The 20,253-nt window shown below is 33.2% G+C and overlaps 1 protein-coding gene and 1 pseudogene across 2 annotated transcripts in view; both read left to right on the forward strand.

The window, feature by feature from the left end:
- Positions 1-19,905, forward strand: part of LMAN1 (lectin, mannose binding 1) — a 45,971-nt gene extending 26,066 nt beyond the window's left edge. The window contains exons 6-14 of one of the 2 annotated variants that reach the window (XM_051969558.1): positions 6-129; positions 1,863-1,921; positions 2,189-2,321; positions 9,237-9,430; positions 9,561-9,631; positions 12,188-12,341; positions 14,026-14,147; positions 14,552-14,611; positions 19,814-19,905. In XM_051969558.1, coding sequence (XP_051825518.1) covers positions 6-129; positions 1,863-1,921; positions 2,189-2,321; positions 9,237-9,430; positions 9,561-9,631; positions 12,188-12,341; positions 14,026-14,147; positions 14,552-14,588 — 894 coding nt within the window. In that variant the 3' untranslated portion in view covers positions 14,589-14,611; positions 19,814-19,905. Of the gene's footprint in view, positions 1-5; positions 130-1,862; positions 1,922-2,188; positions 2,322-9,236; positions 9,431-9,560; positions 9,632-12,187; positions 12,342-14,025; positions 14,148-14,551; positions 17,792-19,813 lie in introns of those variants that run through there. The other variant, XM_051969557.1, reaches the window with a different exon arrangement.
- On the forward strand, positions 19,841-20,253 carry LOC127543459 (40S ribosomal protein S17-like; annotated as a pseudogene).

Consider the following 20,253-nt stretch of genomic DNA (forward strand, 5'->3'; position numbering starts at 1 on the left):
TCTAGGTGATGATCAATAATGGCTTTACACCAGATAAAGATGATTATGAGTTTTGTGCTAAAGTGGAAAATATGGTAATCCCTGCACAAGGGCATTTTGGAATATCTGCAGCAACAGGTGGTCTTGCAGGTAAATTTTTATAACCTTTAAATATTGAAAGTTTGATGGTTAAATTTTACTGGGAGCCTTGTATTTGTTTAGATATGCTAGAAATTTTTATTTTAATTTGGCCTTGCTAGAAAATAGTTGATGTCATCTTATGCCTGTTCATCTTAATTTTTTTAATTGTATTTTTATTTTCATTTCCAAATTCTGTCCTTCACTTTACTCCTTCTTGATCTATTGAGAAGGCAAGAAATTACAATACCCATTATACATATAAAGGCATGTAAATCTTATTTCCATATCAGCTATGTTCAGGGGGAGGAGAGATGGGAAACAAGAAAGGCAAGAAAATAATAAAGAAAGGGGGGAAAAATAAACTTGAGTCTGCATTCTGAGTCTATCACTTTTCTATCTGGTGATGGACAGCATTTTTCATTATGAGTTCTTTGGAATTATGGTGGATCATTGTATTGATCAGAAGTAGTTAAGTCTTTCTTGATTGGTCATCCTTAAATGTACTGTGTACATAGTTCTCCTGATTCTCACTTTGTATCACTTCATATATGACTTCCCAGGTTTTTTGGAAACCATCATTTCTTATAAACCAGTAGTATCCCATTATAATCATATACAACAATTTGTTTAGCCATTGCCCAGTTGATGGGCATCCCCTCAATTATCAATTCTTTATCACTGCTAAAAGAGCTGCTATAAATATTTTCTATATATGGGTCTTACATACCTACCTTTTGCTAATGATTTACATTTTCATATTCCTGTACCCATGTCATAAATATACCGCATTCAATGCTTGGGGAAGAAAACAATCCAAGATTGAATGTAGAGAATCCCCTTTGTTTTTTTGTAAATATGGCCAACTGAGAGTAGCAGTTTGCTAAGGCAGCATGAATTCTACCAGTACACATTTTCAACTAAAGTGATGTAAAATTAATTTTTCTCTGAGCTTTAAAACTAAAGTATTAAAAAATATATATAAAAAATATATACTTGGTATCTGTTCAACACTTTTTGCAATGACAGAGTTTAACCAAGATTACAAGCTTAAATACCTATGTAGCTTTGTAGAACACTGACTACTTAAATATATAGGTATAGCCTGTGATAGAACTTGATGTAATTTTTCAAAGGTGTATAAACCTGTCCTTTAAATTTCTCTGATTCTTTTGCCTCTCTGTACCTCCATGTGTCAAGTGTACTCCCCTCCACTTCCCTTCCCAGAATACCTATTTCCCAGCAAATCATATCTCAGATACTGATTTCCTCTGCAAAGCCTTTCCTCGTTTTTCCCTTGCCCTAAATATTTTGGTCATTTTCCCCAAGATATTTTGTGTTTACTTCTCTGTATACATTACTTCCAGTAGAATTTAAGCCCCTTGAAAGCAGTGACTGCTTCTGCTTTCCTAGATTACAAAAGTTTCTTGAAAATTGAAGTATATTTAACAGATATCTGCTTGAATTGGGTTTTGGGATGAGTATCTTGTCTTTCAAGCTAATTCACTGAATAATTTTTCAAATCTTAGATTTAAATTAGTTCTTAGATATTAGTTCTTAGATTTTTCCTTGGTTGTACATGATTATCTTCATGATTATTTATTGAAGAAAAACAAGTTTTAAAGACAACAGAAATTATTAAGTAAATGAGTGATTATATAGAAAAATTAAATGTGATCATTTAGTTCAGAGAGTAGTATAGGATGGTGTATAATGTACAGATTTTTTTTTTTTTTAATTTGTAGACGATCATGATGTTCTTTCTTTTCTGACTTTCCAACTGACTGAGCCTGGAAAAGAAACAGTAAGTGCATAATATATTATGCTTTTTTATTTAAAAGTGCTTTTTCTTTTTAGCACTTATAAATATGCTATAGCTTAAGTTAGACTCTAACAATTTTTTATATACTTTAGTATTGCAGCTTGATTTTATCACTATTTTTATAGTAGAAAAACAGCAAAAAACCTTTTTGCAAAGGTTTTTATAGTAGTTCAAAATAAGTAAAGTTAATTATAAAATATCTTACTAATATAATTATTTTTTTCCTTATTTATTCTTGAACTATAAAAGCCTGCACCTGATAAAGAAATTCCTGAAAAAGACAAAGAAAAATACCAGGAAGAATTTGAGCATTTTCAACAAGAGCTGGATAAAAAAAAGGAGGCCTTCCAGAAGGACCACCCTGATATTCAAGGGCAGCCAGGTAAATTTAAATGAACTTAACTTAAGTTCCATAGGAGAATATGTGCCCATTCATGGAGCTCCATTCCAGCTAGTTGCCTGGTAACTGTTGCATAGATCCTATTTCTGCTCTGTATTAAAGTAGAATGGCTCATAATAAGTAATTTCTTTGTCAGTGACCAAGAATTTTTTTGCAGATTAGTTAGGCTGTTGAATGTTTAAGTGGCTTTGAGAACTATCTCCAGCTTTTGATGAGTATCCTGTTGTTGGTCTCTTTAGAGAAATAAACTGATATCAAGGGATTAGAGCCTATTTTGTCTTTGGAGATTGACAAATGATAATTACCACTGAAATCAGAATTATCTTGGGCCTTCGCTAGCACTTGACAGAAGTCATTACAAGATCCCAAAAAATTAATAGGCCTTAAAGGACATTTGTTCCCCGAGCAGATAGTCACCTTAAGTATACTCCTGGAATTGAGATGTTAGGCAGGGGAAATCATTGATTGTTCTTCTAGGCAAAAGCATACAGTCAAAAATTCACTGAGCTCTCCTTGTGATAATGTTTATTGGAGAGACCAGAATTCAGAAAGCATTCAATTGTGTCATTGTGCTTTCTGTTCAATAATACTGGGAAACTTCCTATAATCCAGAATGTCAACTTTTGGGAAGCCATAGCTGATTGCTCTGAAGAATCACTTCGCATTGATAATTGAAATTTACTTAGTTGTTATTCTGTTAGAATATAAGTTTCTTGAGAGTAGAGATTCTGTCATTCTTTGTATTTATATCCCTAGTATTTAAAGATACAATGTGCCTGGCTTATTTAGTGATTGTTTAAACCTAAACATTTCAAATGATTCTTTTATAGTTTTAGTTTTTGAAAGGACTTTTTCAAATGCCTCCCCCCTTTTTTTAAACAAACCACATTAACAAATATACTTTATTTGAAATTAATGAAAAAGTAATAAAAGGTTGTACTTTGGACCAAAATTCAGTAATATTAGGTTCATTCCTATCTTCATAAAAGTCTTTTATTATCTTTCATCCCTGTATGATAGAGATTTATTAATTCAACTCTACCAGCTCTGTTGTAAAAGCAAAGTGTTTATTATCTTTGGCAGATTATACTACAAAATATTTAATTATTTAATAAATGTGAAAATTAATTTTCTTAAAACCATCACAGGCTGTCTTATTCATAGCTTTACATGATTCTGGGCTGTTTCTATGTCTTCATTTGCATTAGTGGATATGTGCTTAGGGAATACAGATTAATTTTTAACATTAAGCCAAACCCAGTATATTGAAAAGTAAATATGGGGGGAAGGGGCGGAGGGGAGGAGGGAGGAGGGGAAAAAGTCATAATGTATATTCCTAAACCAGAGATTTCTTTTGGATTATTTTGTTTTTAAGACCTTTTCATTACCAATCACTCAGCAAGCATTTATTAAGCACCAGTGACAACTAAGACAAAAAATGATGCAATCTCTGTCCTCAAGGATCTTAAATTCTTATGGAGAAGTATACATAGAAAATATACCAAATAGACACAAGGTAGTTTGGGGAAGGATATATATATATACTCACTGCCAGGGGACCAGAAGAATCTTGAAAGAAATCAGAATTCCAAGCAGAAGGAGTGAGGCTAGAATGTATTCCAGTCCAGGGAAACAGCTAGGGAAAAGGCCTGGAAACTGGAGATGGAACATTGTGAGTTTGGAACAAAAGAGAGCCAATGTTCTTGGATCACAGAGTGTAAGGAAGGAGAAATGCACTGGAAAGATAGGAAGGAGGTTAGCCTACTTAGGTAGGGGCCAGCTTGGGCACAACTTAGTGTCACATAGAAGCACCTCTCTTTGATTTTTGTGGCTTTTGGGATCCAGGAGTTTATTAAGTTGAGAAGGGTTGATGACATGTTTAGATCTTCATTTTAGGAAAGTCACTTTGACCAGTCTGTGAAATATAGTTGGGAGAAGGAAGAGACCCAAGACAGAGAAATCAAACAGGAGACCTGTGGCAGTGATATAAGTATGAGGTGTGAGGGCCTGAACTTGGGTGGTAACTATAAAAGGGCAAGAGGGGACACTTGTAAGAGATTTTGAGGGTGTAGACAATAATATTTACAACATATTGGCTATATGAAGTAAGAAGGAGTCAGAGATTACATTGAAGTTGTGACCTTGAATGATTGGAATGATAGTAGTCCCCTCAATAGGAATAGAGTAGTTTGAAAAAGAAATATGAAGCAGGGGGAAGAAGAGGATATTAATAATAAATTCTGTTTTGGATATGTGGGATTTAAGCTTCCTGTGGAACATCCAAGTTAAAATGTCTCATAAGGAGCTGGAAATGCATGAGTGGAATTCATTGGAGTCTTCTGCATTTAGATGATAGTTGAGTCTAGTAGTTAATGAGATGAACAAGGAAAAGAAAGTATGTGGAGAAAAGAGAAGAGAAACATGTATAAGACTGCCTGCCATCTAGGGGAGAGGGTGGAGGAGGAAAGGGAAAAGTCAGAACAGAAGTGAGTGCAAGGGATAAATAATATTGTAAAAAATTACCCATGCATATGTTCACTCAATAAAAACTTAAAATAATTAAAAAAAAAAAAAAGAGAGAGAGAGAGAGAGAAGAGAAGAGGGCCCAGGACAGGGCCTTGGAGTTTACCTATAGTTAGTGGGTGTGATGTGGCTGATGAATCAGTCAGTAAAAGAGACTGAGAAGGAACAGTCATAGAGGTAGGAGGGGAACCAAGAGAGAGAGAGGAACATCCCAGAAGCCTAGCAAGGAACATATCCAGTAGAAGGTGGTGGACAGTAGTGTCAAACGAAGCAGGAAAAGTTGTTAATGTTGTAGTGCTGTCTCTGAATCTCTTATAGAAGTTCTATAGTTCCTTATGTGCTGAGCACTGGGAGGGAAAGTTTAAGTAAGGCTTGGTGTTATGTGGTATTTAATCAAAGACTTTGGTCCATCACTAATCATTATTCTTAAAATGGAAAATCTGCCCTGCCCTTCTCAAAATTTGTCTTTTTCTGTTGCATTATCACCACCTTCCTGCCTTTGTTTCCCTCAGACTTCTGTTGATTCTTCTGCCTGTTCAGAGCCGATTTAGGCATTATTCTCTGTGTTCCACACCTTGTCTGGATACTCTTGGGAAAAGCAAACACTAAGGGATAAATGAAATTGAATTTTCTGCTTTTCATTAGCTCTGTCATTGATACTTTGCCATCTATCACCATGCTAGGTATATAAGTGCTGAACTTTTTTGGAATTGACTAGAGAAAGAAAGAGAGAAAATGATACAAGAAGGAAGAAATTATGAGGGAAAATGCATTATAAGAAACTTTGTTTGGGCCTTTGGGATTAAGGGTATCTTCATCTTTTTTACCATAGGTTAGAAAAAGAAAAGAAATTATATTTGAAAAGGAAGAATGTGAAGAAAAAAAAGACAGTCATTTTAATAATGACGGCTCCATTTGTGACTCCAAGCAATGGAATCATTGAATTTTCTTTTCTTTTTTTTTTTTTTAAATTTTTATTTAATAATTACTTTATATTGACAGAATCCATGCCAGGGTAATTTTTTTTTTTTTTTTTACAACATTATCCTTTGCACTCGTTTCTGTTCCAATTTTTTTTTTCCCCTCCCTCCCTCCACCCCCTCCCCTAGATGGCAAGCAGTCCTTTATATGTTGGATATGTTGCAGTATATCCTAGATACAATATATGTTTGCAGAACCGAACAGTTCTCTTGTTGCATAGGGAGAATTGGATTCAGAAGGTATAAATAACCCGGGAAGAAAAACAAAAATGCAGATAGTTCACATTCGTTTCCCAGTGTTCTTTCTTTGGGTGTAGCTGCTTTTGTCCGTCATTTATCAATTGAAACTCAGGTCTCTTTGTCAAAGAAATCCACTTCCATCAAAATATGTCCTCATACAATATCATTGTCGAAGTTCATGTCGTATAATGATCTCCTGGTCCTGCTCATTTCACTTAGCATCAGTTCATGTAAGTCTCTCCAAGCCTCTCTGTATTCATCCTGCTGGTCATTTCTTACAGAACAATAATATTCCATAACATTCATATACCACAATTTACCCAGCCATTCTCCAACTGATGGGCATCCATTCATTTTCCAGTTTCTAGCCACTACAAATAGGGCTGCTACAAACATTTTGGCACATACAGGTCCCTTTCCCTTCTTTAGTATTTCTTTGGGATATAAGCCCAATAGAAACACTGCTGGATCAAAGGGTATGCACAATTTGATAATTTTTTGGGCATAATTCCAGATTGCTCTCCAGAATGGTTGGATTCGTTCACAACTCCACCAACAATGCATTAGTGTCCCAGTTTTCCTGCATCCCCTCCAACATTCATCATTATTTTTTCCTGTCATCTTAGCCAATCTGACAGGTGTGTAGTGGTATCTCAGAATTGTCTTAATTTGCATTTCTCTGATCAATAATCATTTGGAACACTCTTTCATATGAGTGGTAATAGTTTCAATTTCATCCTCTGAAAATTGTCTGTTCATATCCTTTGACCATTTATCAATTGGAGAATGGCTTGATTTCTTATAAATTTGAGTCAGTTCTCTATATATTTTGGAAATGAGGCCTTTATCAGGACCTTTAATTGTGAAGATGTTTTCCCAGTTTGTTGCTTCCTTTCTAATCTTGTTTGCATTAGTTTTGTTTGTACAAAGGCTTTTTAATTTGATGTAATCAAAATTTTCTATTTTGTGATCAGTAATGGTCTCTAGTTCATCTTTGGTCATAAATTTCTTTCTCCTCCACAAGTCTGAGAGATAAACTATTCTATATTCCTCTAATTTATTTATAATCTCGTTCTTTATGCCTAGATCATGGACCCATTTTGATTTTATCTTGGTATATGGTGTTAAGTGTGGGTCCATGCCTAATTTCTGTCATACTAATTTCCAATTATCCCAGCAGTTTTTATCAAATAATGAATTCTTTTCCCAGAAGTTAGGGGCTTTGGGTTTGTCAAACACTAGATTGCTATAGTTGACTATTCTGTCTTGTGAACCTAACCTTTTCCACTGATCCACTAATCTATTTCTTAGCCAATACCAAATGGTTTTGGTGACTGCTGCTTTATAATATAATTTTAGATCAGGTACAGCTAGGCCACCTTCATTTGATTTTTTTTTTCATTAATTCCCTTGAGATTCTCGACTTTTTATTGTTCCATATGAATTTTGTTGTTATTTTTTCTAGATCATTAAAATATTTTCTTGGAAGTCTGATTGGTATAGCACTAAATAAATAGATTAGTTTAGGGAGTATTGTCATCTTTATTATGTTCGCTCGGCCGATCCAAGAGCACTTAATATTTTTCCAATTATTTAAGTCTGACTTTATTTGTGTGGAGACTTTTTTATAATTTTGCTCATATAATTCCTGACTTTCCTTTGGTAGATAGATTCCCAAATATTTTATGGTATCAACAGTTATTCTGAATGGAATTTCTCTTTGTATCTCTTGCTGTTGGGTTTTGTTGGTGACATTGAATTTTCTTAATTATTTTTTAATAATTCAGCCCCTAGAACAGGAAGAATCAGACAATTGAGCTCAGTAATCCAGTGAACCTTGAACCTAAGAACAAATATTACTTGGGGAAAAAACTCCCTGTTTAACAAGAATTGCTGGGAAAACTATAAATTGAATATTAAAGGTCACAACATTTTATTAAAAATAAAGAATCAAGGACAGCTAGATGGCACAGTAGATAGAACACTAGCCTTAGAGTTCAAATTCAGCTTCAGACACTTATTAGCTGTGACCTTGCACAAGTCACTTAATCCCAATTGCCTGCCTTTCTTAACCCTTCCCCACCAAAAACTAGAGAATCAAGTTAACAGACCTTTCACAACTAGAGCTGGAGGGAAAATTTTTTTTCTTTTAAATGTAAAGTTTATCTTTTTAGAGGGAGAATTTTTAACAAAGCAAGAGATAAAAAAATTACAGAAGACAAAATAGGTAATTTCATTTACATGAAATTGAAAAACTTTTGCACTAATAAAATATTCAATTGGGGGAAAGAATTTTACATTAAATATCTCTGTTAAAGATCTTATATCCAAGGTATATTAAAAAAAGAAAAAGTTAAAGCAAATATATTGTTCAAAAGTAGTTCCAGTGGTAAGTACTCAAAACATATGAACAGCCTATTCGCAAAAGAAAAAATGCAAGTTATTAATTACCACATAAAAGATTGTCCCAAATCATTGATAAAACGGAATTCAAATCAAAACAACTTTGAGATTTCTTTTCATAGTTAGAAAATTGGCAGAGATGACAAAGAATCAAATAGTTAATATTAGAAGGAACTGAAAAGACAAACATTAATATAGTATGGTGGAGCTGTGAACCATTCCAGAAAGCAATTTGTGTAATTTTGCTTTAAAAAAAAAAATAGTAATTATTGAGCCCATATCCTTTGTCCAAAGAGCCTTCAGCAAGTATATCTACTTCAATAAAGCTTTGCAGAAGTGGGAACTCTGGTTATTTAATATTGTGTGAACTGATATATGAGTTAGTATGTTGGTTAGTTTTAGTGAACTGTATTTTTTTTTTTTTTGGCTTTTTTACTCTATGTTATAAGGAATGGCTTTTTAGGGGAAGGAGGCATATATTTGGAAATTTAGATGACATAAAAACAAGATTTCAGTCAAAATGAAAAATTAATCATTGGAAGTGGTACAAGTGAATAGCATTTTATATTGTCTAAATTATCTACTGGCAAAATGTTGCTGTACTTAGTAGATTATGGTGTTCTTGTGCTAATTTTGAGATATGTTAGAACTATATTACTTTAACAACTATATATATATATATATGTATATATATGTATGTGTGTGTGTGTGTGTGTGTGTGGTTCTGATACTCTAAATTTACTTTTTGTAGCTGAAGAAATCTTTGAGAGTGTAAGTGATCGTGAACTAAGACAAATTTTTGAAGGGCAAAATCGTATCCATCTTGAAATCAAGCAACTCAATCGACAATTAGATATGATCCTTGATGAGCAAAGAAGGTATGTCTCTGCCTTGACTGAAGAGCTCTCCAAAAGAGCACATGGAGGCCCAGTACAAGTTGGACAGGTGAGCTTAAAAATGTATTCACAGCTCAGCACATGAGTGAGAAGTGGAAGAGAAATAATGGAAGATAAACTGTGTGAGTTGCATAGTTATTGAAGAAGATAATCAAAATTTTTTGCATATCTCATTTTAGGCCCCTCAACAAGAACTTGATACTGTAGTGAAAACTCAGCAAGAGGTCCTAAGACAAGTGAATGAAATGAAGTAAGTATGCATAAAGATAGACAGTATAAAACAGGTGACTTTTTAAAAAATTTATGAAATAAAACAAGCTTTTCCATAATGTAGTAAAAGAAAAAAAAATGAATGCATGTGAAACCACAAATTTACTATGTACAACTAGCTATTCCTTTTAAATACACAACAAAGTTTTCATGTAAATTTTCTTCCCCCTGCCTTTTTTTCTTCCCTTCCCCCCACACCCCTTCAGAAATGACAGCCATCCATAGAGACAAATAGGTATATGTATAAAATTATTATACACATATTTCTATTAGTTCTTTCTCTGAATGCAAATAGCATCTTTCTTCATATGCTCTTTATAATTAATTGGGTTATTCATTCATAATAGTCAAAATGACTTATTCAAAGTTATTCTTAAAACATTTCTGTTACTGTATACAATATTTTCTCAGTTCTGCTCATTTCACTCTATTATTTTGTGCTTTTTTTCTAAGATCAATGAGCTCATCATTTCTTATAAATATTAGCATTCCATCACAATTATATATCACAGTCTGTTTAGCCATTCCCCAATTGATGGTCATCCCTGCAATGTCCAGTTTTTTGCCACCACAAAGAAAGCTGCTATAAACATTTTAGAATATATAGGTTATTTTCCTTTCCCATTAATCATCTTTGGAAATTAGTAATGGCATTCCTGGGTCAAAGAGTTTAATAATTTATACTTTAATTTTAATTAAATTTTTATTTTAATAATTTTATCATTAATATTTTTATCAGTTATTAGTAATAATATTTATTTAATAATTCTTTGGGCATATTTCCAGATTGCTATCCAAAATAATTGGATCAGTACATAATTGTACCAACAATGAAATAGTATACCAATTTTTCTGTATCCCCTCCAACATCTGTCACTTTCCTCTTCAGTCATTTTAGCCAATTTGATATAAAATGATATCTAAAGGTTGTTTTTAATTTCATTTCTCTAATCAGTAATGATTTATAGCAGGCTTTTTTTCCTTATAACTATAATTTGTTTTTATTTCTTGATTGGAAAATTGCTTGTTCAATGTTCTTTGACCATTTAAAAATTAGGGAATGGCTCATATTCTTATAGATTTTACAAGCTTATTTATATATCTGAGAGATGAGATCTCTGAGAAACTGGTTTTTTCCTCTATTTTCTGCTTTCCTTCTGATCTTGGTTTTAACAAAACCTTTTTAATTTAACGTAATTGCAATTATCCATTTACACTCCATTTTACACTCAAAAAATTGCTCTCTATCTCATTCCTCTATCATTAAGTCTATAAAATATGTTCCCTGTTCTTCAAATTTTCTTGTAATATCTCTTTATGTCTAGTTCATGTATGTTTTGATGCTATCTTCGTAAATGGTGTAAGGGATGTATGTGTGTGTGTGAACACACACATATGTGTATATATGTATGCAAGTTGTTTCCTATAATAAAAATGCTAATGAGATACTGAATTCATATATGTCTTAACAAAGAATTCAGATATTTTCTTCTCCAGCTTATCAGGATCTTGTACTTATGATATTTTAGAGAAATTTTAAGCTAATCCAAAACATGCAAAATTACTTTTAAGTAAAGAGGGAGCTTCAAAGAAGAAGGCATAGAAGGAATTAGCAGAAGGGATGAAATACTAGTAGTTCTCACAGGGATCTCTTCTTGATCAGAATAAAAATATGGGGCAATACAGCTTTTTGGTTCTCTGTTTTTCTGCTGTTTTCCTCTGATCCTTGAAGACAGAAAGTCCAGGTGAATACCAGAGAGAAGTTAAGTGGAGAGAAGATTGCAAAAGGAATTTTATTTTTATTTATTGTGATTGACATTTTTGTTTAGATATCAAAAACTTATTTATACTGCTAAATTAAAAACTCCATGAGGCCAAGAAAAATATTTTGATTTTTTTTCTGTTTTTTCTGTTTTACTAGGTTTTTTTCCATGTGATACATAACAAAATGTTGATCAAATTAATATTCTTTTGAGGCATTCTTAAATGCATCTATTTGATGACCATAATAAAACATCATGACCATTCTACAATATTTGATTCTTTAAAGCATAAACATAGATTCCTTATTATTCATATTATGAGCAATAATAACAATACCTCTTATTTAGTGATTAAAGTTTTATAACACTTCACAACAATCCTGGGAAGCAGATTACAGGAATATTAATCCCATTTCAAAGGTCAGAGAGTTGATATGACTGTCATTGTCACAAACCTGGAACTTGTAAGGTGGGCTTCAAACCCAGCTCTCTAACCCCTGTTCTGGCATTCTTCACTGCCTCACAACCCCTGCCCTCTCAGTTTATATCATTGAAAAGCTTTTTTCAAAATGATCTGTCAGATTTTTCCTGTTTAGCCTGTTAAGACTTGACTAGTGAATTTTCTTAATTTTCAAATAGGTAAGACTTTTTTTTAACGTTGTTCTCCATGACCAACTTGTTGTTATATTGATTTCTGGACTTTGATAGTGCTTTGATCTCACACATTCTGTCTTAACATAATTTTATCAAGTGTTGGGGATTTTCTTTTTCAGGAATTCCATGGGTGAAACCCTCAGGGTGGTCAGTGGAACTCAGCACATGGGCACAGCAGGCAGTGTGTATGAAACAACACAGCATTTCAATGATATCAAAGAACACCTTCATGTAGTAAAGAGGGACATTGAACACTTAATACAACGAAATGTGGTAACTTTATTTTCATTGAACTTTTTACGAACTGTATCCTTGTCTGGTTTTAATTTCATTTAAGAAAAGAAATCACTATTGGCTTTTGATTATTCAAACTTCAGGTTTTCATTTTTTTTCTCTCTCAATAATGAGTTTTAAAATCATAAAATGAACTGAAATACTTTATATTTCCTAAGTAGTTACCTAATAAAGAATATTCTCAGCTCTTTTGATTTTTTTTTTTTAAGCAGAAGTGTTTTTTTTACTTTTTTAAGCAAAATAACAAATATGAGTTGTTAAGACTAGTTGTAAGGTTGTTCCACTCCAGGTTTTATTTATCATTATTCCTATTTTCTATATGCTTTTGAAATGCTGTGACTAACATTCAGGCCTTTGAAGAGGAAGAAAGTGTTAACCATTTTAGGCTGCTATTTAGCAGAATAATATCATACCCTGAGTAAAAGTTGCTGGTCACAGTGATCTGTCTTACTTTTTACATATCCTTTTACTGGGCAGAGTAAGACTTATTGAGGTTTATAATAGTGTTAAAAATTGTTCAAAAATGAAATGCACATATTTTTATTAGAAAATTGTATACATGCTTAACATGTTTGAGACTGCCTGCCGTCTAGGGGAGGAGGTGGAGGGAAGAAAGGGAAGAATTGGAACAGAAGTGATTGCAAGGGTCAATGTTGAAAAATTACCCATGCATATGTTCTATCACTAAAAAGCTATAATAAAAAAAGAAAATTGTGTATAAGATAAAGTAATGGCCAGTGCTAAGTGGGAGAATGTAAGAGAAGAAAGTCAATTTTTTTTTATTTTGGTGAATTTTTACTGTTTTTCTTTCAAGTAATTTTTTCGGTAATCTTAAGCTTAGTTAGCTGAGATTCATAGACCTTGAGTGATTATTCCAAATACCATTTCTCTTTTGTTTTGCAGCTGAATGGGGAGGGTTGGGTCTGAGATCTGAAAGATTTGAGTTCAAAATCCAGCTTCATTCGGACACATACTAGCTGTGTGACTTTATAGTCTTCAAAATACTTTGATAAACATTTTCTCATTTGTTTGTTACAACTCTATGAGTTAGATAGAATAGGTATTTTCCACATTTAACTGATAGGAGAACTGAGGCTTCTGGAGACTGTGACATGTCTGAGTTCACTGAGGTAAGAAAGTAATAAAGATTAGTCCAAAATACAAGCCTTCTCATTCTTCTTCCGTTTTTTTTTTTTTTTTTTTTTTTGAATGAGGCAATTGGGGTCAAATGACTTGTCCAGGATCACACAGCCAGGAAGTATTAAGTGCTTGAGGCCAGATTTAAACTCAGGTCCTCCTGACTTCAGGAGTGGTGCTCTATCCACTGCACTACCTAGCTTCCTCTAAGCCTTCTCATACTTCATCTATTTCTCTTCTATGCCATGCTGCCTTTTTGCAGAGATTTTATATATATAAGTTGAGTAAATTTACTATATCCAAGTAACCTCAAGTCATTTTCACAAGGGTATGGGTGTGTATATGTGAAGGTAGAGAGGATTAATTGCAGTGACACATGAGAGTGGCAAGTAGACTAATTAGTGAATTTTGGAATAAATTGCTTGCAAGTCATTGATCTGGAAGTGACTAAGATCTGATTTTTGAAATGCTAAATGTGCCAGGAAATTCTTTAAATATTGTCTCATGTGCTTTTTTTGTCTTGTAGCCATCGAATGAAAAAACAAAATGCCCAGAACTACCACCATTTCCATCTTGTTTATCTACAACACACTTTTTAGCATTTGTAGCAGTACAGACAATGTTATTCATTGGTTATATCATGTATAGGTAAGTTCCTTTTATAAAATCTGACCAGATTTCCCCCTTTTTCCATACATAGGTAGATTAATGGTAGTTGTCTATTTTAATGAAAACAAAGAATTTATCTTAGCACTAGTTTCCAGGTTCAGTGATGGGATAGAGAGATTTCTGTATTTTGAAATATGCCAAAAAAGAAGCTCTATAGAGGAAGGTTTTATTTTTTTACCCTTAGTTAATGATATTTTCAGTTAGAGGGGCATGTAAAAGTTTTTGGAGGAGAACATAACTTATATCTTAAAACGTCTTGGTTATGCATTCTAACAAGTAGTAAAATAAAATAGGTTGTAATAAAGTGTTATGTTTTAATTTGATTTATAATGCTAATTTAAAGTATTTTAACTTGTCTTAATATGTTTTGTGTGTGTATTTAGGACTCAGCAAGAAGCCGCAGCCAAAAAATTCTTTTGATCACCATTTTTGTACATGTACATGTATGTATGCACAGAATTTTGACTGTAAATGAGGGAATTTTTATGTGTTTAAATTGCTTCAGTGGTCTAAATTATTACCTTTTTGTTAAAATTACCTGTTAAAATGTTAAGTTGTGGTAAGAATAAACCTTACAGAAGTGAGAACTACAAGAAAAACTGTGCACAGTATATAACTTTATTTAAAATTTATTGAGTTGATAGTTGATGGTAGAACAGCCATGAAAACAGTACGTTTATTTCCAGTGTGATTAGGGTAAGAAAAACTAGGGATATGGCTCCCAAATGATGATTAGTATATTTGATTTCTGGGACAGAAAGTTTACTTGTAAGAATATAATGTTATAAGTAAATTTATTTAAATGAAAATTTATCCACAATTAAGAAGTTGACCTAAAGTCCAAAGTATATAATTCCCCTATAGTGGTAGTTAGAGTAACCAAAGTCTTACAATGTAGGAATCACTGTATCCTAATCAAAGACTTACTCCTGTCATCATTTATGTTGACGTAACTCCCTCTGAAATCAAAGGTCATTTTGCCCAAGTGGAGCTTTTTTAAGATCAAGTTGTTAGCATTTCATAATGCCTCTGTAGAACTTTCAGGGTTTTTTTCCCCCTTTCAATGTGGTTATAGTACATTTTATTTTGAAAGGAAGCTGGGGAGGGAGAGACTTAAAGCTGCTTTTTGCCTAATTTTCATTCAGATGAAAGGCATTCTTTTGATCAACGGTTCTTACGGGTATTTTGCCTGCTAATAAATTCATTTCATACTCCTAAATGTCTTCACCTCAAAGAAAGTCGCTTAAATCTTCTTTTAAAAGAGCTTTTCTTTTTCCTCCCAATTCATTGTTTAACTCAATCTTACTATATTTTAAAGTATAGCATGTAAATTCAGCTCTAGTGTGCACAGGATTTGAATATTGTAAATAACTCAAAAGTAACCACTGCATTTGAATTACAGTGCCATTTCACTACACAACCTTGAACACGTGAATTTGTACAGCCCTTAAAAATATGGAATATTCTTTCTCATTGTAATTTCAAGGCTTTCATGAACAGTTTTTAAGAAATAAAAAAGGTAGACTTTTGTGAATTTTTTTTAAAAGAGCTTCAAGTATTATACATTTGTCAATAGGGTTTGCCTTTTAATGTCTAAGTATGAAGGGTCTTCATAAAGTTCTTGAAATTTTTACACTTCTACCTTCTGAGCTTTAATGATTAAATTTGTATGCATGATAATAATTTGTTCAATTGAATTTAAAAGATTGTCAGTTTTTTTTCCTCTCATAACTGAACCTGATCTAAGTGTTTCATAATTAACAAAACTTGCCTTCTCATCTATTCCAGCCATTTTTTATTTGTCACAGATCTTGGAGTAAAAATATATGGTATGTAACTCCATAAGGTCCCAAGCTAGTGACTGTTTAATACCACTTAGATGTTGATCCTTTTATGCCTATAGCTTACATGAGGACTCTATGAAGACTCTAGTTTTGCAGTATTCTATTAGTGCTATTATGTGAACTGACAGTCTTACAACTTTTGTGAACATTTGATCTGGGGTGATAAATAAGATTATTCCAGTCAGTGATATTTCACTCTACCATATTTACTTAGCTATAATAGGAATTAATTTTTCCCCCTTTATAATGTTAACATTTTAAAATCTATTTGGGCACATGGATCATTTTAAAGACATCACAAATTTATTCTTTTTTAGCAGTCCATAAGAAATTTTAATAGGTTCAAAAGGAAGTTTAGATTGTAAAGTAAGAAATTCATGCTAATCACCTCTAAAAAAAAAAAAAAAAGCTGCCAAATCCAGTATTAAAAACTCCACAGTCACACTGTGCCTGAAACACTGAAAGGAATACCAAATCTATGCAGAATATTTTTGTCAGGCTAGAATTCAAGTGGTCTCATTCTGATTACAGCCTAGACAAGTGGATACCTGCACTATACTGAGAGGGCATAATCATGCATTTTAAACTCCCTATTCCCTTAAATATTGAATTGCTTTGAAGCATTGTAAGTCAAGTAGTTGGTAAGGGGCAGTGGTGTACCATTAATTGGGTCTGGTTTATCTTCCTCAAAATAATTGAAGATAAGTAGATTACTTATGAAGAAAAATGTTTAAACTTGGTAGGGGAAAAAAGTCACTGCCAGGATTCTTTAACTTCTTTGTTATTTCAGATAATTAAATTTATTCACTCTCACACCAGCAAATATTTTACAGGGTGCCTTGGATTAAAAAAAAATTATTTAGAATATATCAGTGTTCTTTGTGCTCAAAAAGTCACTTTTTAAAGAATGCAATAACACGATTGTCAAATATTGATTTGATATACCTTTTTTTCATGTTCCAACCCTCTATAGCTGTTTTATTCAATTTGAAATTTTAAAATAATAAAACCACACCAGTATATCATGTATTATCTGTTGATAGGGTCTAACAACGTCTTCCCTGGTTTAGAACTAGTAGCATAACATAGTACTTCCATCATTGATCCCATAAGCTTTTGTGCACTGATTCTTTTGTACACATAACTTCTTACATGCTCTTTTTTTAAAATTAGGAACAATTCTTATATGTTATTAGTCACCCAGAATGATGCCTGACTCTTGAGTCAGTTTAATAGATGACTTTTAAACTCATTGATATTCAGCCCACTGTGTTAAATTCCATCCAAAACCTGCCTACCAAAAAACTTATTGCATTTAATGGTAGTCACAGTTGTGTTGTTTTGTATAAAATTAAAGATGACTTTTTAATTACAAAAGCAAAATAAGAACAGGAGAAACTACTTGAATAAGAAGTTGCCTGGCATAATGTGTTACAAAGATAACAATCTTGGGGAAAAAAATGTAATATTGAATATTAAAATCTGGTGACTGGATTTCCCTGACCAAATGTTCATTACAGGAACATAGTAATAAAAAAAAAGTTATATTGTTTTTTTTTTAATTGATATAAAATCTATACTTGCAACTTTTTAGATCTGTTGCCTATTTAAGATAACAATTTTATTGATGTTGCTGTAAAATTGAAATGATTTTCTAGCCACTGTCAATTGGATACTCTTTCTCAAGTTATTTTGTTTTCTGACTAATGTTACTTGATGCTAGCTGGAATTCAAGAAAAGACATTAACCTTATTCAAATAAAGAAATATTTTATTAAAATTATTTTCTCTTTTATTGAACTCTGATAATAACATAGCCATATATTTATCAAGGCAGTATTTCATTTTTTAAATTGTCATATAGGAGATACTATGCTGGTCGTTGTATAAAGTACCAGTATATAAGTATCCCTGGCCAAAAGAATTAACACTCTTGGTGAGAGGGTGAGAGGGTGTGTGTGTGTGTGTGTGTGTGTGTGTGTGTGTGTGTGTGTTTTACTATAAATGTATAGACACATATAAAACATGTTATGTTTTTCTCTCTCCTGCTGAAAATACAGTATTAAGTTTCTTAATCTTTTTTTTTATTATTATAGCTTTTTATTTACACGTTATATGCATGGATAATTTTATAGCATTGACAATTGCCAAACTTTTTCTTCCAATTTTTCCCCTCCTTCACCCCACCCCCTCCCCCAGATGGCAGGTTGACCAATACATGTTAAATATGTTTAAGTCCTTAATCTTTTTTAATGTAGTCCTGATTCTCACTGGCTTTTTTTTTACCCCAATTTTCTCTTCTCATTTGTTACTTTTTTCTCTTAAGGGTTTGTTTATTAGTTCCTTTTTTTCTCCTGCTTTTGTCAACTTGTATATTTCTTCTCAGTTTTTTTTTTCTTTTTCAATCAAGTTGCTCCCTCCTTTCTCTCCCCTTCAGTTAGTCCTTTTATTTTTAACTGCTTTCCAAAAAGGATTTCTCTCACTTTCTTCATTATTCATGTTCTCTATTTATTCTAGACCACCCCTCCCACCCCCCATTCTCTGATTCCTGATCTCTATATTTATCTGGTCTCTTTATTCTTCAAACAATCAAAGCTTCCAAGGTATCCATTCTAGGCTTTCTCCTTTAGGGCTTTCTACCATTTCCTCATATAGCTAACCCCTTGAATTCCCCTTTTCCATGGTGCCGCATTTCTAGAACAATGCAAATTATTGCAGGTATCAGAAAGGGCACTGCCCCATGGTAAGACCCTTCCCCATCATGTCCCTAATTACACAGCTTACCACGACATTATATCTTCTCTTTTTGACCTTTTTTTTTTTTTTTCACATTTGCTTAGAAATCTCCCTGTGTCCAAATTCTCCCATTCCTTCAGGTTCAAGTTGCCCATGGGATTCCAATTCTCCACCTCCCAGGACGAATAGACTTTTCAAATCCTCCAGCCTTCATCTAATATGTTTCTCTTCTCTCTTCCCAGATATCCTCTTTACCAAATGAGCTTCATCCTCATATCTCCTAAGTAAAACTTCCTTCTTTCTCCCCATCCTTATCAATCCTTCCTTCCTCCATATCATTTATCATCTAGAGTCTTCTCTTTTTGAAACCACAAAAGTCACCTTCCTATGGCTAGCCCTTAAAACCCTGGCACATCCCACATCCCACTTAACCCTGCTCTCCTTATCCAACAACAACAAAAAAGCATTGATTCACCTAAAGGCAGGGTATGGCCAGCTTTTGTCAATAATGCCTCTTTTCTGCCTCTTCACTGTTACCTCTACCAAATGTCTACCTTCATCTCTGTCTCACATTTTAAAAAGAAGTCACTTTCTGGTGATCTCTTTGTTGTCATTTTGTTGCTGTTGCTTTTCTTGCCTTATATAGTTATTCACTTCTGTATTTTTATTGTTTAGGGAGTTTAAGAAGCAAATAATCTCTTCTGGATTTCTTCCTAAAAATGTTTCAAACCCTTCTTTATTATTGAGCATCTTTTTCTTGCCCAGTATGATTAAGCTCAGATTTGCAGAATGGCTCATCCTGAATTGTATCATGAACTCCATAGATTATATTATTCCATTCCCTTCTCCTTTTTTCTAGTGAGTGTAATCTTACATTATTCTAATATCTCAAAAAAAATTTTTTTTGGACTAGGTAAAAAAGGCCACTTTTTGCCTTATTACTTAAATGGACATTGTATCATTCAGACCGAGAAGTGGGAAAGATCTTAGCTTGAAAAAGCTCATCTCCCATTACATCTGGGGCCATTTCCAGTCATTCTAATTTATATCTTGCTATTGAACCCAGATGGTCCCTTCACTCCCCGGAGCCAGCATGGGTCACGTTCAGACCAAGACTGAAGACAGCGTGAGTCATCATTGAAAAATATTATACCCGCTTAGGCAGTGACTTCCACACCAACAAGTACTTGTGTGAGGAGATTGGCATCATGCCTGGCAAGAAGTTCTACAACAACATCGTGGAATATTCTACCCATGGGATCAAGCAGATCTGGAGAGGCCCCATGAGAGAGATCTCCATCAAACTGCAGGAAGAAGAAAGAGAGAGGAGGGATAACTGTTCCTGAAGTTTCTGCTTTGGATCAGGAGATCATTGAAGAGATCATTGAAGTGGACTATGATACCAAAAAAATGTTGAAACTCCTAGACTTTGGCAGTTTGTCCAACCTGCAAGTTACCCAGCCCACAGTTGGGATGAATTTCAAAACACCAAGAGGAGCTATTTAA

This window comes from Antechinus flavipes, chromosome 1 (genome assembly GCF_016432865.1).
Source record: "Antechinus flavipes isolate AdamAnt ecotype Samford, QLD, Australia chromosome 1, AdamAnt_v2, whole genome shotgun sequence".
In the NCBI taxonomy this organism is placed as follows: domain Eukaryota; kingdom Metazoa; phylum Chordata; class Mammalia; order Dasyuromorphia; family Dasyuridae; genus Antechinus; species Antechinus flavipes.